The sequence below is a fragment of the Chrysochloris asiatica genome, unplaced genomic scaffold (assembly GCF_000296735.1).
Source record: "Chrysochloris asiatica unplaced genomic scaffold, ChrAsi1.0 scaffold00063, whole genome shotgun sequence".
NCBI classification, from domain to species: domain Eukaryota; kingdom Metazoa; phylum Chordata; class Mammalia; order Afrosoricida; family Chrysochloridae; genus Chrysochloris; species Chrysochloris asiatica.
The window spans coordinates 11277552-11299080 of NW_006408581.1; the positions used below are offsets into that span (position 1 = coordinate 11277552).

At 36.4% G+C, this 21529-nt stretch overlaps 1 protein-coding gene across 2 annotated transcripts in view; it reads right to left on the reverse strand.

Annotated features, from left to right (window-relative positions):
• Positions 1–21156, reverse strand: part of KLHL1 (kelch-like family member 1) — a 514835-nt gene extending 493679 nt beyond the window's left edge. Inside the window, exon 1 of one of the 2 annotated variants that reach the window (XM_006864306.1) lies at positions 19864–21156. In XM_006864306.1, the coding sequence (XP_006864368.1) occupies positions 19864–20360 (497 nt within the window). In that variant the 5' untranslated portion in view covers positions 20361–21156. The remainder of the gene's footprint in view (positions 1–19863) is intronic. The other variant, XM_006864307.1, reaches the window with a different exon arrangement.
• Positions 21157–21529: the final 373 nt, after the last annotated feature.

Sequence of the window (21529 nt, forward strand, 5' to 3'; positions counted from 1 at the left end):
GATTATTTGCTCAGCATATAGGTTAAATAAGTATGGTGAAAGAATACAACCCTGTCGGGCACCTTTCTTAATTTTAAATCATTTAGTGTTCTCATGTTCTGTTCAAACAATTGCCTCTTGGTCCATGTATAAGTTCCTCATAAACACAATTCACAGCCTTCAGTATGGGTTACATTTCAATGTAAAGAAAATGAAAATCTTCACAACTGGACCAGTAAATAATATCATAATGAATGGAGAAAAAATTAAAGTTTTCAAAGACTTCTTTTTGTTTGGATCCACAATCAACGGTCATAAAAGTAGCAGTCAAGAAATCAAACAATGCATTGCATTAGACAATGTTGCTGGAAAGACCTCTTTATAGAGCAAAATTGTCAATTGGAGGACTAAGGTATGCCAGACCCAAGTCATGGTATTTTCAATTGCCTCACTAAACCACTCTTAGTTAGCATATGCATAAGATATGGATATATTAGAATAATGTAAAACATATTTACTTAGAGAAATACATGCTATAAACATCTAATTTTTAATATGTATAACTTGTGTCAAGAGCATAGTGGTTAAGAGTCAGACTGCTAACCTCAAGGTCAGGAGTTCAAAACTACCAGCTATTCCATGGGAGAAAGATGAGGCTTTCTGCTCCCATAAATATTTACAGCCTTGAAACCCTATACAGCGTCGCTATGAGTCAGAACCAACTCCACGGCACACCACCAACACCTCCACCACCATACCTTGTGTGGTTGTCTAGGTTATTGCACTGGACTGCAAAGTTGGTTTGAACAGCAAGCTTGGTAGTTCAAGCTCACCAGCTGCTCCTCAGAAACACTATATAGGGTAACTATAGGTCAGACCGACTCAACGGCACTTAACAACAACATACACTATACACATTTTCAGTTTGTGGCATTACAATGACCTAACATTTTTCTAGTCTGTTGATAAATATGAAATAGACAGTTAAGACAAAAATTTGCTATAAGACAAAAATCTTGTGAGTAAGCACAGTGTGATGGTAAATTTTATGTGTCAATTTAGACAAGCTATGATTCACAGTGGTTTGACCAACTACCAGACTATTTGTTGTTTTATAATGGAATGTAAAAAAAATGAATGGAATCAATTTCTATAATGTAATCATGATAGAAATTTAGGGTGTGATCTGCCTTAAGACTGTAAATATGTATTTAGGCAAAACTCTTATTCAGCTGTACACTTTCCCCATTGTGTGGCCTATAGGTCTTAGTTTTCCACCTAACCTGAAAATTTTAGACTTTTCAGACCCCTATCCCTATCCCTAACCCTAACTCTAAACGTAAGCCTAACCCTAACCTATCCACCCCCTCACCCACCTCCCCACACATATACATCTAATTTTGTGAGCCAGCTGAAGTCTCCAGCCTGTCAACCTGACCTATAGATTTTGAACTGTCCAGACTATACAATTATGTGAGCCAATCCCTTGAAATAAATACACACACACACACACACACACACATATATATATATATCAATAATTTTGTTTCTCTTGGGAACCTTGTCAAAGGCACACAAATAAAAGAGACTCTTTCACCGTAAGTAAGATTTCAAATAGATGTGTCAAATGTGAGAAAAGTAAAAGAAAATCGACATTCGGAAAGCATTTGAAATGTTATCCGTAAAAAGTCATACAATAATACAAATTTAAATTTATAATTTAAAAAGTATCATTTGAGAGGAATTAAACTCAAAAATCATAGGTTGTTCAAAATTTATTAGGCAAAATAAATGTAAATCTTTTATAACTGCTGAGAAAAAGATAAGGCATGGATGCTTAGTTCGTTCTACTGTGATTTTACTGATGACTCCAAGTAATTAGTAAAATATAAAGAAAAATCAGCAAAAAGGACAGCATGGTTCAACTCTTTTTCTTTTAAGTTTAAATTCATGGGAAGTATTCCTGCTTCCAGGCTGCTCCTCTAATATTGGCAATTCAGATGATTCTCAATGGCTCGAACTAAAAGTCTCTGTGGTCACAAAACAAGGCATTTTGTGTTCTCTGTGCAGAGATGCTAACTTCCAAACTGCACAGATTTCCTTTCTTTCTCATCTGCTGCCTCAAGTAATTAGCAAAACACTCAACATGAATATTTCAGCATCAAATTTTTCAAAGCAAATGGTAAAGATGACTACCATTGTCTTCTCACCTGCATGGTGTCTAATGACAAATGTTATTTCATCTTTATTTTTTCCATGTCTATATACCTTGTCTTTCTCTGCATCTTTAGTACTTTTCTCTTTATCACTGGTGTACAAAGGTTGTAAAATTCAGGTACCTGAAGATCTGGGGTGAGCGGCTTATTTGGGGTTAGGCCCAGCTCCATTTTGATATTCCATCTTTTACTACATTTTGTCAGCTCTGCTTTTTTTACTCCAGCAACAGTTAATTTTATAAAGACTTAATGATGAACCTAGGGAAATTTTCTCTGCGGCCAAGCTCAGGATGTAGAAAAGTATTATCCTGACTCCAGTATCTTATCCAAGATCTCCAGCAACAGTGATTATCATAAATATCATAACAATAAATCCTTAGGGATTTATTATTCATAAGATGCTTTCAAAAAGCAATGCCTTGCAATCATCTTGTAACCACCACTTGAGTACCTGCTATAGTCACTTATTTTTATAATTATGTATGGTATCTAACCTACTGTATCAGTATATCCATCTTAAACTAATCATATTAAAAGCCTCAATTCCAAAATTTTCCCATTTCTCAATCAATAGAGTACCAATATTGTTATCTAAGCTACTGATTTAGGCTTAAAACTATCCAACTGTAATTGTTACTCTTCAGAGTGCAAATTTTCATTTTATGAGATTCAGCATGTACCTGGATCAAGTCTCCTTTTGATTAAAATAAATCTCTTGTTTTTATTTTAAATAGAATAAGCATTGCTATTCTAAGATATTTCTTTGGAGTAATCAGCAGGACTTGCAGGAGTGTTATTGTCTGCATACCTACCAGTCTCTCTGGTATCAGCACCTACCCTCTTCCTCCAGAAGGTCTCCAGAAGTAAGACCTCTCAAACTGAACATTGATTGCTATATTAATTTCTTAGAGAGATTAGCTGTAAGTCTAGTTTCCTTATTTTCATTCTCTCCTCTTCTCTCAAGTACTCTGTTGAGTTCATTAGCAAATTACATTTGGTGAGGTTAGCATCTAGTGCCCAGTACAGTTTGTTGAATTCCATTTTCTGTATCATGCATTGTGAGTTTCTGTATGTGAATTAGGTTTTAAATACTTGCATTTGAGTAAGATGTGAATGCCACATCAAAACCTCACTCAGGGCTCTATTTAGAAACTCCTGCAGCTTACATAGTTAAATATTAGAGTTCCAGTTCAGTTTTATACACTGAATGCTGGCATGCACTAACAGAAAAAAAAATTTAGAAGACTAAATTTGTAAAGACTATTGTAAAGCTCATTTGGCTTAAATGCATTAATGAACATTTCTGCCAGAAAATTATAAACCAAAGGTTACTGAATAAATCTAACACAATGGGATGCCTTTTATATTAATACCTTGTATCTTCCAGGAAATACTGAAGAACATTTGCATCTCTGAAGGTGTTTTAAAAGTAGTCAAACAAACTAAGGAATTACAATGTCAGAACTCTGTATTCTTTCATGCTATGTGTCTAACAACAGTCCCTTCACCTCCTCTGCCCCTCTGGCAGCCACCCCAGTTTGCCCAAATTTAGTATCTGAGATGTAATGAATTACTTAATGTCGCTTCTATCCATAGTCTTTGTAAACTTCTATCAAACAACCTTTTCCTGATGGGTCTGGGTACAAGAAGGTGCAGGAAGATGCTGAGAGATTATATCATTCAGTTGTGAATGATTGCTAAAAGAGTTAATTGTTAAAACCTGGAAATCTCAAGCTGATCTAAAATGAGCCATCTCTGAAGTAGGAGGGGGGATCTCACTGTCATCAAGAAAGAATAGTCAAGGGCCAAGCATCTCTTATGGGTCCCAAAATCTCTGCACTTAGAAACTTCTTGACCCAGAGACACAAAACTGACACTACAGAAGTAGCAGAGGAATGACAGAGGAGCAGCATCAGACAAACCAAGAGCCAGAGCATAAGACAGAGCAGTGGACTTCCAGACCCACAGAGGAAATAAAGCTGAGTGCCTTAAGGCAGGAGACTGGCTAATGGAATGGGGTACCTGCAGGCACTTCATAGGAGCAGCTGGGTTTGCTGACCCACACAGCTAGAGTTGAGTGCCTTTAAGTTGATGCTTAGAGCAGAGTGGATTGCCTTGGACAATCACCAGCAGCCGTAGAAGAGGTTTGTGATATTTACTGGAGCATGGTACAGGCCCAGGGGCCATTGGCTGAGAGATCAAGGACTAGAGAAAGGCCTGCCTATGAGGAAGGTTGGGAAAAGTTTGCCCTACCTGAAAGAACAATGCCCTAAGAGTTTCTAACCTTAAATTATGACCTATTTTGTTGTTGTTGTTAAGTGCCGTTGAGTCGGTTTCGACCCATAGCGACCCTGTACAGGGGTTCCGAGGGTGTAAATCTTTACGGGAGTAGAAAGCCTCATCTTTCTCCCGCAGAGCAGCTGGTAGTTTCGAACCGCTGACCTTAAGGTTCGCAGCCTGTTTCGTAACCACTATGCTACCAGAGCTCCCCTTGATAAAGGCTATAACTGTGAGTGTGGTGTGTAAGTTTTGTATGGCCATTGCAATGATTTCTAGAACTCAGATGAGGGTAAAAATTGCTAAATGAAAGATTGGTCCTGTCATGTTTTGCAGCATCCTACTCCTTTGACAGTATTAAGTAGGAATTGCCATAGTATCCTAACGATACTTTGGAAGAGACTAAACAAAAAATTGAATCTATTCCTCGAATTTCCTTCAGGGTTTAATAGCCAGATGAGCCTTAAATTCTCCCTCTTCTTACTTTTGCTACTTGGTCTAAAGGAGAGCTTCATGCAATTATAAAGGAATGTCCCATCCCTCAAAAAGATCCCCCCAAATTTATTCTACAATTTAAAATTCTACTTAACACCTATGAGCCTGGCAGAGTACATTTATATCGTCTAATAAATATGTTAATTGGACCCGAAAAGGCCCCAAATAAATGGAGTAGACCAAATGGAATAATCCAGAGAAATTTTGAAAAATCAAAGCTAACGTCCATGATTCTGTAATGTTAGCCCAAACTAAAGTCATTATTATGAGCCTAATTGATGCCATCCCCAAGATTGTTGTTGTTAAGTGCCGTCGAGATGGTTCCAACCTATAGCAACCCTGTACAGGGTTTCCAAGGCTGTAAATCTTTACATGAGCAGAAAGCCTCATCTTTATCCTGCAGAGCAGCTGGTAGTTTCGAACTGTTGACCTTGCGGTTCGCAGCCCGATTCGTGACCACTATGCTACCAGAGCTCCTTCCCAAGATTAACTCCCGTAAATTGTTGCTGCTTTTAAGTGCCATTGAGTGGGTTCCAACTTGTAGCGACCTATTATAGGGTTTCCGAGGAGCAGCTGGTAAACTTGAACTGCCAACCTTGTGGTTCAAACTGACCTTTCAGTCCAGTGCATTAAACTGCAATGCCACAGTAGCAAACAAGAAAAATATGAAAATGTTTAAAATTACAGAAATCATTGACCAAACTAATCTGAAAATACACAAGTTTAAATCTAGAAGACCATAGAACAGGTATTTCTTCCAATGATATATTTATTAATGGACTATACCCTGAGTTTACTGAGTTTCTCAAACATAATACATTGGGTTGAGACTATGCTCCCAATTTTGACAGTCTACAGGCTAGTCCAAATCTTTGATGAACACGTGAAAGACACAGAAGAGCTACGACCAAACAAAATAAAGATATTACTCTACAATTTCAACAAATACAAACATAGTCTGGAGGAAGACATCCATTTCAACAAAGGACTTTTAGAAATGAACATTGGACTAATGTATACTTTTATTACCAAAAGTCTGGAAACTTTAAAAAGGATTTTTAAATTGAAAAATTCAAAATTCAGATGCATACCTGTAAGCCCCTGCCAACATTTCATAATACCCTTTGTAATGGGACACTAAAAAGGGACTTGCTCCTTTAATTCAAGACTTTTAAACCAAAGGCTTTACAATTCTATCCTGCAGTCCTTATAACACTGTTGTCTTTCCTGTTCCAACTATTGTGATTGAAGATTTGTTTTGGACCTCTTTGTTGTTAACTGTATGATAATTCCCAAATTTCACTTATGCCATTAAAATGTTCCTCCTGCAGTGATCAAATTCACACTTATTGATTTATCCAGTGTATTTTTCATAATGTTCATCCTCCCAGACTTTCAATATTTGCCTTTAGATAGAGGTACTAACTATATACTTGAACTGTGATGCCTTTAATTTTACAGAATCCCCAACCAACTATTTAAAAATGTTACATACTAATTTTCAGCCTGTGACATATACTCAAGGGTTTACATTATTATAAAATGTAGATTACTTACTATTATATTAAAACTCCCAACCAGCTTGTCTTACAGATAGTATCTTGTTATTATAACATTTAGCTACAGGAAGATACAAAGCCTACAAGGAAAAAATAAAATTATCCCACACTTCGGACAAATATTTAGGACATATAATTTCAACAAAGTGGATCACTGTAAATCCCAAAAGAGACCATTTTAGTTTATCCTTTCCCCAGTACAAAGAAATAATTGAGGTTGTTTAGTATTTTATGGCTACTGCAATACCTGGCTATCAAATTTTTTATTGTTAGTACAACTTCTTTATCAGTGTTTAAAAATTTCAAAACCTGATCCCTCTCAACTTTCTGAAGATAATTAAAATTCTGACACCCAATTAAATGAATTATTAATACTCCTGCTTTAGGATTTCCCAATTACAATTTAGATTTTTTTCCATGCATGAGACTTCTGGAAACTCATTAGAACAACTCAGTCAAAAACACAAAGGAAAAGAATGACTCATTGACTATTATGGTATTCAGTTGAACCTCATTGCTCAAGACTACCTCCTTTTCCTTAGAGAATTCACTGGAACTGGTAGGTTAGTTAAAAAACAAACAAACAAACAAAAAACAGCAGACAAAGTTTTAGGGAATTTTCTTGATACTTATGTTTCTCATGCAATGGCAGCCATTATAAATTCAACTCTAACTCAACTTCTTTCAGCCAGCTTATTGACATTTTACAAAGTTCTTCTTTTGGCTTCTAATATTTCACCTCTTGGAAGCCAGCTACATTGTTACATTCACCTGATGATGATAGTCATCTCCTTGATTATTTAGACCTTACTAAAAATATTTTATTTCCCATAGAGGATTTAGAGTCGGAAAGAACATTCTGATCTTTCTAGCTCTCATTACCAGACAATATATTGCACTGGCCTCAACTAAAAGAACTACAGAAACAAGCTAAAGTTATGGCATTGTGAAGACATTGGAATACACCCAGTTACTTTTTTGTAATTGTTGTGTCTCAGATCTTGAAAAGCAGCCATCCAAAACAACCTTATACCTGAAGTCCAATGATGGTCAAGAAAATGATCAATGGATTTCTGCTGAAATCCTTGATCAAAAGTAGAGCATATTTAGAGTTCTAAAATTGAGGTACTTGAAGATCTGGGGTGATTGTTTCAGGGTTATGCCCAGCTATAACTTTATATTTGTTTTTGGTTTCATTTTGTCAGGTCTAGCAAAAGTCAGCTTTTGTACAGACTTAAGCATGAACTAAGGGAATATTTCTCTCTTCTGACAAGCTAAGGATGTAGAAAGAATGATCTTGCCACCACTTTTTCTAAAATCTTCAGTAACAACAGTTACCAGAAAGAACTTCACTAGGGACAATATCCCTAGGGACATGTTAATGAGACATTCTCAAGAAAGAATAATCTTTTAACTCATATAATCAATTTGAAACCATAAGTTGCATGCCTCCTATAGTCATGAATTTTGACAGTATGTGTTGTATCTAATTCAATGTATCTACCTGTCTTTAGGACACCTTATGTGGTATTGAAGGATCAACACAGGACTTCAAACAACAAGTTGGCAGTTCAAACACACCAGCTGTTCATTGAAAATCCTATACTGTTATGTATATTGTTACGAGTTGGAATTAACTCGACAGCACTAAACAACAACATCTGTCTTAAGCCAATCATATTACAGGATCTGGTTTGAGCTGCCTTGATTCCAGCTTTCCAAATTGCTAGCCCACTGATTAGAATATTGTAACCTAAGCTCCTGATGTAGCTTTATAACTATCTTTCTGTGACTATTGCTCTCCAGAGTGCTGACTTCCATTTTGTGAGATTCAGGTGTGGCACTGTAGGATCAGAACTGGATTTCAAACCACAAGTTTAGCAGTACAAACCCACCTTGGAAACCTATACAGGGTATCTATGAGTTAGAACCAACTCAACGGCATGTAACAACAACACCAACATTGTGTCCATAACTCAAGCTTTTTTTTTTTTTTCCGTTAAATAAATCTTGTAATTTTAAATGAGTAAATTTTGTTAACCCTATGTCATTGTTTTTGAGCATTGTGGTTATTGTAGTAATCTCCAGGTCTCTTGTACTTGAAATATATTAAGATACCCAAATCTGTAGATTTTTACTTTAGATCAAATTTCAGTCATAATTTCTTCAAATGCTTTTTTGTCCCTCTTTTCCACTTCTTTAGAAATTCTTATTACATATACAGTAGGCATTGTCTTCCTGTGTATTTTTTAAATCAGAAAACTTACTGATGTTCTTTGCATTTCTTCTCTTTAATTTTGAGAAATTTCATTTCTATATCTCAAGTTTATACTTTTTTCTGATACCTCTACTCTGTCATTAATTTAATGAAATATATTTTTCACCTCAAATACACTAACCTTTTTGGTTTTTAATCCATAGAAGATTGAATGTTGTCCTTTTCATATTTGCTACTCCTCTGTTTAAGAATATGAATAATGCATAATACATGTTTTATTGTCCTTGTCGGCTTGTGGTTAGGAAATATTTGATTGGATGTCAGACATTGTAAAAAAAAAAATTCCCCCCGTTGGATGTTTTTGAATAGATGAGCAGTTTTTCAGATTTGGTCTAAACACAGTTAAGATACTCAGAATTAGTTTGATCCTTAGGGGTCTTGCTTTTAAGACTTTTTTTTTTTTTGGAATAATGAGGCAAGACTCCTCTCACAATACTTTATCCAGTTCCATGAAATGTAATGTTTTCCATATTAATTGATAGGAATAAGCACTATTTTTCACTTTAATCTTATCAAATGGTTCTTCTTACAGCCTTGAAAAGTTAGCTATAAATTAAGAAAATATTTTAATCTCAATGTTTTTTGTTTTTCCATTTGCTCTGAAGCTCTGACATATAAAGGTACTAGACATATAAAGGTTCCTTAACATTTGGTGAAAAGTTGAATCTTCCAAAGAAAGAAAACAAACAAAACAGATATTTTCTTAGAGATACAAAGAAGTATTGGCATGTATTTTTTAAAACTATGCTGTTGTTTGCTGACAGAAAGTTTGCTCCTGATTCGTGGTCATTGCTGTTGTTGTTGTTGTTAAGTGCCCTTGAGTCAGCTCTGACTCATAGCAACTCTGTATAGGGTTTCTGAAGTTGTATATCTTTTGGGGAACAGAGAGCCTTACATTTCTCCAGCAGAGCAGCTGGTGGGCTCAAACTGCCAAGCTAGTGATTTGCATTTTAGTGTTTATCCTATAAAATAAATGTTTCCTGGGTCTGTGCTGTCACTATGGCTGGTTGTAGATTGGGTCTTTGTGATTCAGGGGTTTTTAATTTAACTGGTTTTCAGACATAGATTGCCAGTCCTTTCTGCCTATGTTAGTCTGGATCTCTACTGAAACCTTGTGCAGCAACATTGTTCTTCTTGTTGTTGTTATGTGGCATGGAGTCAGTTCTAACTCATAACAACCCTGTACAGGGTTTCTGAGGCTGTGAATCTTTACGGGAGCAGAAAACCTCATTGTTCTCCCGCAGAACAGCTGGTAGTTTCGAACTGCTGACATTGTGGTTCGCAGCCCGATTCATAACATAGAGATACATAAATCTCTACTGACAGACGGGTAGTGGCTATGTACAAGATACATTAGCTGGAAATCAAACCAGGGTCTCCCAATGGAAGGTAAGTATCCTATTTGAAGAGACTCTGAAATTTGCTGTTGAACATAGAAAAGCTAAAATGACTGGCAGAAATGCTGAGGTAAAACAACTGAACAGAAAATTTCAAAGGCAGCTCAAGAAGACAAAGTAAAGTATTATAATGAAATATGCAAAGACCTGGAGTTAAAAAACGGAAGAGAAGAAGAAAGTGCTCAGCATTTCTGAAGCTGAAAGAACTAAAGAAAAAATCCGTGCTTCATGCTGCAATATTGAAGGATTCTATGAATGAAATACTGAATTATGCAGGAAGCATGAAATGATGATGGAAGGAATAGATGTAGTCACTGTACCAATGGTTGATGTACAATTACCCCAAGAAGTAGCATATGATCAAAACGTATGGTATTGAAGGAAGAAGTCCACACTGCATTAAAGACATTATAAAAAAAAAATGGCTCAAGGAATTTACACAATACAAATTAATATGTTTCTGCAAACTGATGCAGCCCTGAAAGCACTTACTGTATAACAAGAAATTTGGAAGAAGACAACCAATTGAAACATATCCATATATGTGCCTATTCTAAAGAAAGGTGTCTCAGTGAAATGAAGAAAACATCAAACAATATTCATATCACATGCTAGTAAAATCATGCTGAAGATAATTTAAAAACTATTTCAGCAGTATATTGGCAGGTAGCTTCCAGAAATATAAACCAGATTAAGAAGAAAATGTGGAACTGGGGATATGATTGCTGGTGACAGATCTTGAATGAAAGAAGAGACTATCAGAAAGATGGTTGTATATGCTTTATTAACTATGTGAAATCATTGGACTGTGTGGATCATAAAATGTAAGAATAACATTACAAAAATGAGTGTTCTAGAACACTTAATTTGGTTATGAGGAACCTGTTCATAGACCAAGAGGCAATTTTTCTAACAGAACAAAGGGATACTAAATGATGTAAAATCAGAAAGGTATATACCAGGGTTGTATCCTTTCATCATATATATTCTGAGAAAATCTATGCATGCTGAGTAAATAATCACAGAAACTGGATTATATGAATGTTGTTGTTGTTGTTAAGTGCCGTCGAGTCGGTTCCGACCCATAGCGACCCTGTACAGGGTTATATGAATAGGAAGGCATAATCAGGATTGGAGGAAGGCAATATTCAGAAGACACAACATTCCTTGATGAAAGTGAAGAGGACTTGAAATACATACTGATGAAAGTCAAAGGCTACAATTTAGTACTGAATGTATCTTAAAGGAAATAAAATGAAAATCCTCACAACTAGACCAATAATTAGCATCATGATAAACAGAGAAAAGATCAAAGTTGTCAAAGACTTCATTTTGATTTGGATCCACAAACAATGTTCATGGAAACAACAATAAAGAAATCTAACAACATATTGCATTAGGCAGATTTTCTGAAAAAGACATCTTTAAAGCATTAAAGAATAAAGATGTCACATGGAGGACTAAAGTGCACCTGTCCCAAGCCTTGTTCACTCACATCAGATGCTTGTGAAACCTGGCCGATGAATAAGAAAGGTCATAGAAGAATCAATGCACTTGAATTATGCTACTAGAGAATATTGAGAGTATCATGGACTTCCAGAAGAACAAATAAATTTGTCTTACAATTGCAGCTAGAATGCTTCTTAGAAATGAGGATGGTGAGACTGAACTTCTATTTCTTAGAACATGTTGTCTAGAAGGACCAGTCTGCATAAAAAGACATCACACTTGGAAAATTAGAGAGTCAGAGAAAAAGAGGAAGGCCCCCAAGAAGATGTACTGACACATCATCAGTGACAGTGGGTTCAAACATACCCATACTTGTGAGGATGAAGAGGCCAGGCAGTGTTTCTGTTGCACATGTAGTCTAGGAATTTGAACCAACTCGGTGGCACCTAACATGGGTCACAAATGAGATAAGAAAGATGGAAATGTCCATTTTCATAGGCAAATGTCTATGAACTTCACTAAGCAAAAAGATGTGAGGATGCTATAGCAGGACACTATCAACAATCAAGTACTATAAGGAATAAGTTAGAGATTGCCTATAATAATGCCAAAAAAAAAATGGGTGAAGAATACCTGAGTAATTAATTTAGAATTAACAAAGACGGATTCCAATTTTTGCTATTACTGAAGAAACTCAGACAGTTTTCAGTAAGCATTGTTTCCATGAGAGTATCTTTAATAAAACTGATATGCCTCACAAACTTTCCATTAGAAACAGGTTTTTCTCAAACTCCTAGAATCATAATACACAACACACTTTCTGGACAGGTTTGCCTGAATAGAGCCTTCCTAAGTAATTAGATTAATTTATTTTCAGATTTTGGACAGAAAAATCAGCAAATGGAGTTAACCAATTAGTCCAAATTTCACTCATCCTTGTCTTGAGAGACCTGGAAAACCAAACATAATTCTGTTCATTTTTCTTTGCATCTACATCAGGTAGTTCTCTCTTAATTTATTTCTAATGAAAAGATGTGAAGTGATTATTATCTGGCCTATATATTTTTTTTTAATTTGTAACTTCCAAGTTATTTTTTTAAAACACCACTATAAAAATACTTAAAGTTATTTTGGACAACACACTAAAATTAATGAAGTGATGTATTGGTCATTATTTTGAGGCTTTGTTTAATATGTGACACATTTTTATATTCAACACCTTGACTTAATTCTAAATTACTCTGTAGATCAATATTCCGTGTATTTTAGAAGACAAAATGGTTAAAAACAATGACATTGTGCTTAATATGTCGTTATTAGAAGTCACTCATCTACAGATATGTAATTTCTCTTTTGAAGATTTATAAGAAAATGATGAAAACATCTGATCTATACTGCGTTCTATTGTAGCCAAAGGCTGATTTGATTGAATTGTGAGCTTTTAAAATAATTATGCTAAAACAGTATTTTAAGTAAGGCTAAAAATCATAGCTCCTTAAGTTACTCACTAAATAGTACTAGAATATGATTTCTCCATTAATATTTCTTTTTTTATAATGAAAAGTTGTAATTATTATTTCAAGTAACATTTTTGGCCACATCTTTTTCTCAGACAGAGCTGAGGTTCTAGATTCCTTTAAATGCAACCTTGTGATCCTGTTTCCTTTTCTTTTAAGATCTTGCCTGAAGAAAATTTGCTCACAAGAGAGTGCATAGAAGTTGTGACCTACCTTTAGAGACACCATGAACACTAATAAATTCATCATAAAAGAAGAAACAAAAGCTTATCCCAAACCAGTTATAATTTTATGCTAGTTTGATTTAGATAAACAATAGACTATCAAATACTCAAATCTAGGACAAATTAGCAAAGATATATGTAAATTCAATAAAGTTCCTCCATTATACTATTTTTCAGTCTGAAATTGAGGGGTGGGGAAATGGAATGTATAGTATTTTATTTTAGTGTTTCACAGATGCACAATTTGAGAATTGATTTCCTGACTACATTGTCCCTTATTAATTTTTAAATTGGTCTTCCATTTGATTGAAACAGGGCTTTTTCTTTTTCATGCTAAACAAATGTCTGGTTCTACTCTGGTAGCATAGTAGTTATGAATAAGACTGCTAACCTCAAACTCAGCAGTTTGAAACTACCAGCTGTTCCATGGGAGAAAGATGAGGCTTTCTGCTCCTGCAAGAATTGACAGCCTTGAAAACCCTGCACAGGGTTGCTATGAGTTGGAACCGACTCCACAGCACACTACCACCACCACCACCACCACCACCACTCCCAGGATAACCTCTATAGGATTTTCAAAGCATATTACCTCTTTGGTTGACTATGTTGTTGTTGTTGTTATGTGCTGTGGAGTCAGTTCCAACTCATAGCGACTCTGTACAGGGTTACCGAGGCTGTAAATCTTTACGGGAGCAGAAAGCCTCATCTGTCTGCCACGGAACAGCTAGTAGTTTTGAACTGCTGACCTTGTGGTTCGCAGCCCGATTTGTAACCACTATGCTACCAGAGAAGAGGGCAAATAATGTTAGGATGACTATACAGTTCATCAAAAGTATATTTTGTATAATGAAGCTCTCTTTTGAGCTCCAGATTTATTATATTTCTTATCTGTAATATTCCTTCATACTTTGCCTTAATTATAAAGCAAAATGTACTATAAATATGAACAAAATAATGGTGTCTTTGATAATTTGGGCTAAAAAGTTCTCTGTGATGGAGCCTTCCTTCTCCAGCATTGCCATCTGAAGAAACCTGTCTTAAACATTAAAATGCAAACATAATTTTCAAAAAGAAATTAAGAGAACTGCTTTTACATCTCATGTAGGAACCTCTTTTGTTTGTTTGTTTGTTTGTTTTAAGCAGACTAGCACATTGAATTATAGTATGATGTCTTGATTTAGACAACAATGAGGAAAAGACCAACTCTACTAGTAAAAAGCCTTTGATTCTGGGCAGATAAACTACTCTCTTTAAATTGTAGTCTTCTTATACGGCCTCAAGCATGGCAGCAATTGTAAGCTTGGCCCAGGATTAGGCAGTGTTTCATTCTGTTGTGCATAAGGTCGCTATGAGTTGGTACCGACTCAATGGCACCTAACAACAACAAACAAATCTATGTAATCATTGTATCAGAATGATACATAATTATGCCAAAATATAGATTTGTTCAACAATATTTATTAACATGATCCATGAGAAGGATATCATGGCAGATAAGACAGACACACCCCTGTTTAGTTGGGAGTAACAGTTATAGTAAAGCAATCAAATCAACACAGAAATTAATATCATATACTTTACAATTAGGAGTCCTGGTGTGGCACTATGGGTTAATGCACAAGACTGCAAGGACATTTGAACTGCAAGGTCGGTGGTTCAAGCTCACCAGCAGCTCCTCAGAAACTCTATACAGGGTCGCTATGGGTTGGAACCTACTTGACGGCACTTAACAACAATAAAAGCAATTCTACAATTATAAATTGAGAAGGAAGTAGATAGCAGCTAATATAAGAAAACAAAACAGGGAAATACAAATTATTCTGAGATCAAGAAATGCTTATATTATCAAGTTCCATGATTTATATTCAAGACTTTTCAGTAAAGAAGAGGAACAAATTTGTCAGAATTTGTCAGAGGGTGTTAAGGAAAAAGAAATAGATATATGTGGAAATCAAACATGTATTTAAGGTCTAGAGTCAGTGAGGAAATAGTAAAAAAACAAGAAAATTTGGTTCTGTCAAGGCAGAGGATGAGGAAAAGGATGGCATATTAAACACCTAGACAGATCACTCTGAGCTTCGTGGTCCATGGTATATATTGTGACCACAGACTTAAGGGAAATCGTCTGGAGAAAACAAAATGAATAGAGAGGGAATTGGAAGACAGTATCAATGATCATTTTACAGTTTGTATTGACATCAGTGTGGAAAATGGATTATAGCAGGCAAAAGTGGCGCAAAGGTGGGGAATGGTATGAATGAAGGGTGACGATACAGACAACAGGTGCACTTCACTTCAAACAAGATGCCCACTGCCACTGAGTCAATTGTAACACACAGCAACCCTGGATAGGGTTTATGAAGCTGTAAATCTTTACGGAATAGAAAGCCTCATATTTTTCAAGTGTAGTGGTTGACAGGTTTGAACTGCTGACAGTGTGATTTGAGTCCAGTACTTATATTAAGTATAGACGATGAACATAGGAAGCTGTAGAGAAATAAAATGAATCCAAGGGAATTATTTCTGGGTAAAAGTGACTGAACTGGGTGAAGTGTTGGATATGACATGGGAGAGGAAGTTAAAAAATATCATCTCAGATTTCTGTCTTGTGCAACCTCATATACATAGAGCTCGGAGCTCTGGTAGCGTAGTGGTTACTAATTGGACTGAGAAATGTAAGGTCAGAAGTTCGAAACTACAAGCTGTTCTGCGGGAGAAAGATGAGGCTTTCTGCTCCTGTAAAGATTTACAGCCTCAGAAACCCTGTACAGGGTCGCTATGACTCGGAACCGACTCCACGGTACTCAACAACAACATTCTCTCATGTAGAGAGGAAGGAGATTGAAAAAGAGAGAAGAAAGTTTAGGAATTTAGATTTGTACATGTTGATAAGTCTTTTTGCTATCTACCAGATATGCCCATCAGAAATGTAAGTGTGTGAGACAGGAGTTTATGGGGAGGACAAAGCTTAGAGGTGCAAATCTTGAAGTACAGCTTATGGTGAATAACTGACGTCATGCCATGGAATGACTGCTCCACATAAACACTCAGAAAACTAATTACAAGCAGATAAGAACTTGGCATCTTCATTCACACCTCTACAATCTACAAGAATACAAATATTTTTCTGTGGTGTATAAGTCTTAGTTTACTGCATATGGTATTTTGGAGTAAAATATTCACAATGAAAATATATGGTCATCTGAATAGACAGGAAAGAAAGTTTTCAGTATTGAAGTTTTTATAGAACATTGAAAAGTTATTTATAGCATAGATCAGATGTATAATGCTGTAAAACTTAGAAATCTTAGTGGTGTGATCATCAAACAGTAAGAATACTGAGATAAGTTTGTGTATGGTTCATACAAAAGGAAAACAGAGTTCGGTTCAGCAGCAAATCTGTTCACCATTTTACCCCTACTGCCTTTCTTTTTCTGTTCTTAATGATTAGACCTTGTAGAATCCTGAGATTAAGGACAACCTTCCATGATGTGTCTCTAGTTGAAGTTCTAACAAATGGTTAAAACAACTGAGATACTTACACTTATAAATCAGTACTCTAATATGTGGCCAAATGAAGAGGAGTCAACCTGTGTTGTATATGTGAAGTTAAACTTTGCATAGAAATCAGATATCTTAAAACAAAATGCTAAATACAAATATGACATTGTAGTTTGGTAATAAAACAATGACATATGTAATCATAATTCTCATGTAGGCTTTATATACTCAATTTACTTTCTGATCAGTGTAAATACCGTGTAGTTTACCAATGCGTTATGATAGAATAGTAGCAAAAATGTAAATCCACATTATTGATTATTTTGTAAACATTCTAAACTGTAATAAAGTTTCCAATCAGTGTTTTACTGTGGACATGCAGTATCTTCTTCCAAGAAGTAAACTCTATTCTTACCACATATTGAATAATATCTATTGATAGTAATTAATTGCTGAGTTTAGTAGTGTGATTTCAATCAATCATGAGCACAGCCCCAATGCTCTATGAAAGTTTCCATCAAATCCGTCAAACACACAATACATCAGATACTATCAGTGTTAAATGATTTGTCTAGTGAGAAATTCAGATTTATCTAAAGCATTTAAATATTATTATGACTTGTAAAATAAAATTACACCTGATTTTCAATATATCCTGCATGCAAGCTATCATAGGATACACAGTTTCTCAGAACAATGATGATTTTGATTGGCAGTCTCTTATTTTCAGAATGATTAACAATTACAACTGTTTGTGACTGAAAACACAATATTATATTCAAATTTTTTAAATTGAGCTATTAATTGGTTTTTTTTTAGGTGCTTGTTCATTATAAATCTGTATTTTCAAGTTTTCTAGTTTGCATGGTAATCTGAAGAAATTATTCCTGAAAATATATTATTTATTTAAAAATGTGTTTTTATAAAGCAAATATTGCCTTTATATATTTTCAACATCTTATATCCCTAGAATTTCAGATATTTCAGTGTGAATTGAATGCTTTACAAAACTGAAATAAATTTTAAAAAACTATTAATCTATTATTTTTCATAACTGTCTGAGCTACCAAAATATCATTTTTTATAGAGTAGTAATTAGTAAGCATTTAACCTAATTTGTTTTAATTATATAAGGTGAATTGCTAAGTATTCATTAATAGTTTTCTCCAATTTATTTTGAGAAAAAATGACTTTTTTCCAAAAGGAATAAGGACCAACTTTTTTTATAAGGGAAAAAACAAGGCATAAAATGATAGGTAACTAATAAATTTTTAAATCAAAGAACTTCCTTGGATCCAAAATTATAATTATTTTGCTAAAATATTTTACTAACTAGTAGCCCCAGACTGCTAACCACAAGTTCAGTGGTTCAAAGCCCCCCACTGAACCTTGAAAACCCTCTATAGTATTGCTATGAGACAAAACTGACTCGAAGGCACTAACAACAACAACAACCATATGTATAGGACCATGGTTGTTGTGCAGGATAAACACTGGACTGCTAACCACAGCAGTTTGAGGCCACTAGCCACTCTACAGGAAAAAGGTGAGACTTCTGTTCCACAAAGACTTACAGCCTCTATACAGGGTTGCTTTGAGTCAGAACTGATTCAACAGAACTAACAATATGCAATGGGGAGAACTTCTACTTATTTGAAAATTATAAAAATAAACATATCCCTCAGTGAAGGATTCTCATATTATATCAAATGTCATAAGACTCTTTTATTATCTTCCAATTAATATTAGACAATCTTCAAGGCTCTTAAAATACATTGTAAATCTCCATAGTCAGGTGAAAATTTTTAGGAATAATTTTGTTGTGGCTCAAACTTAGTCCACTTGTGTCAACATAAAGAACACCTATACATATTATTTGTTTTTACAACTTAGTTTTAAACAGCTGATTCAATCATTAACTGTTAAAAAGTTGTTTACTTATCCAATTGTTTTCTTGAGAAATCATTAAAAGTTATTAACATATTTATTGTAATTTTCCTGTATCACTCTGATGTTTTTTTCTTCAATAATATACCCTGATATCATATGACTTTCAATGAAAATCTTTTCATGTCTTCACTATATGCAAATGCCAGTCATGGTGAAGTACAGAATAATAATATAAATTCTCAAAAAATGTAAAAATTCAAAGGAGATTTACTTATTTGACAGATTTTGTATACATCTTATAAACAGCAAAAATTAGATAAAAACAAGTATGATATTGGGAATAAACTGGAAATACATGTTCACCTTGACTGCTATGGATACCTAATCCCAATACTCGGCCAACAAATCATGATTGTTAAATCCAAAGGGACTCAGCAACAGTTTAATTCTGGATTTACTCTGAACAAGGCAAAAGTGAACACAAAGTAGAAGGGCTAAAAGGGAAATCAGGATAAATAATATTGACACGGTATTTCATAGAAGTCCGAGAACTATAAGATAATGTTGTCTGGTGATATAATTTGTACCCCTCATTAATTTTAGACTATAGACTCAAGTCAGAGGGATCCTAGAAATTTGTTAAGCTAGATGCAGGGCCAGGATCTGAGATGCAATTTGATGGTTTTAAAGTAGGTTTTGCAGCACATCAGGTAAAAAGTAGTCTACTGTCATTTAATGACACGATTAGTCTCATCTCAGAAATTTGAGAATCATTTATCTAAAAAGTTAACAAAATCCGTGCATGTTCAATTTGTGGTTACAACTCTGAAAACTGGCACGCGCACACGCGCGTGCGCACACACACACACACACACACAAAGACATATGTATAAGGAAATAGAATTAGAAATTAACAAGCAAACTTTCAAAGATACTACAATTTCAGGTCATGCAAAGGGGAACTGGCATCACTTCACCAAAAATTGTGACCTGAAAGTTTCAGGTTTAGAAACTCTAAGAGCACACGGGGAAATGAATGAAACTGGAAGATGCTTGAAGGACCCGTGAGGACTTACGGTACCTGTGTCCACATGCTTCACCTGTTGCCTGGCTAGAGTGGGCTGGCTCCACTTTGAGCTCTTGTAGGACCAGCTCTTTTTCTTGTTGTCCAGAAAAGTCCATGGCTGACACCACCTCCTCCTCTAGGGATTCCACATAGAAGAGCGTCCTGGCCGGCTGCTGGGGACCCTGTCCAGGTGCCCCTTGCTGAAGCCTTGTGGCCACTGGCAACAGTGTGCCATTCAGTGGGTTGAAAGAAGAGGGAGACGATGAAGAGGAAGATGATGAAGAGGAAGAGGTGGAAGGCTTCTTCCAGAAAGCGCTCACACTGCCTCTCTCTTGGTTCTTGAGCAAGCGGCTTTGACTGGGTCCCCAGTGCTCGAAGCTGCTACTGCTGTCCTGTTGCAGGCAGCCGCCCCCGGCCGAACCACTGGAGGAAGGTGAAGGGTGGCTGAAGAGTTTCCAGCGAAGTCTCAAAATGTGCTTCACATCGAAGTCTTTTCGCCCTGAGCCTGACATGCTGCACACAAGGAAGGCAGAGGGATGGCAGCTAAGGAATCAGGAGACCCGCCAGCAGGTGGGGGAGGCCAGAAGAGCGCCGGGGCAGAGAGGGAGGCGGGAAGCGCCCTCTGTGTCCGAGAGAGACTCAAGGCGCTGTGGGCTGTGCGCCCTGCCTTGCGAAGACTGGTGCGCGGACCGCAAAGCCGCGCTGCTGAACAGCCGGCAGGTTCTCTGGACCTGGACGTTGGGAACCGGTCGACAGCAAATTGAGGCAGCAGCAGAGCACCCAGGGCTGAGAATCTGTGATCCTCACGCTGGGGCCCCCGTGGTGATGGCAGGGAGGGATGCCTGTAAGGCTGGAGATGCGCGAAGGAGGTAGGTCTAGGCGCTCTCCGAAGCTTTTGAGGCGGCGGCAGCTGTGTATATCTCACTGGATGCACCCTTGGCAGAGCCTTGGCCGAAAAGGTGGTGCTCCAGCCCTAGCAGGTCTGAGTTCAGTGCCTGGAAAGCTCAGAGAGACAGAGAGCCCAAGTCCTAGAGAAGCGCACTCCTTAGTCTTCTCTGTGCACCTGCGCCCCTGTCCCTGGCCTCTCCAAGGATATAGTCTGAAAGCTTGCCAGCTATCTCTGAGAAAGTCAAATGCCTTCTGCAAGGCGAGAAGGGGTGGTTTTATAGAGTCAGCTTGTAAAAGAGAAAAATATATATTCCAGAAAATATAAGGAGGGAAGAAAAGGAAAAGCCCGCCTGTGAAGCTGTCAAGGTCCTCACAGTACAATTTTCTCTCAGCCTCAGCGCCTCCTCCTCCCCTGTAAGTGACGCAGATGTGCACTGGGGCCTATACGGAGAGATGGAGGGAGGGAGGAGAGGCTTCAATCTTCTTTATGCAAGTGAATCTGCTGCTCTTATTGTCCCCTTGCGTGAATCCTGTCACCTTTTTTTCTCCCTCCTCCTTCCACACTGCATTTGTGTGTAGCAATAAAAGTAAAGCAAACAGGCATTATGCTTTAGTATTAGTAAACACCAAACATGAAGCATGGCAGAGTAAATTTAATAGGCTGCCATAGGTTGGTAGGTTGCAGGTTAATGACTTGAATTATTTAATAAATCGCATTCTTTAACCTCTAGCCTTAGTTTTTGGTAGTGAGTCAGAAGAAACAGGAAGATCGGAGGCAAAGTGGTGTGTTGCT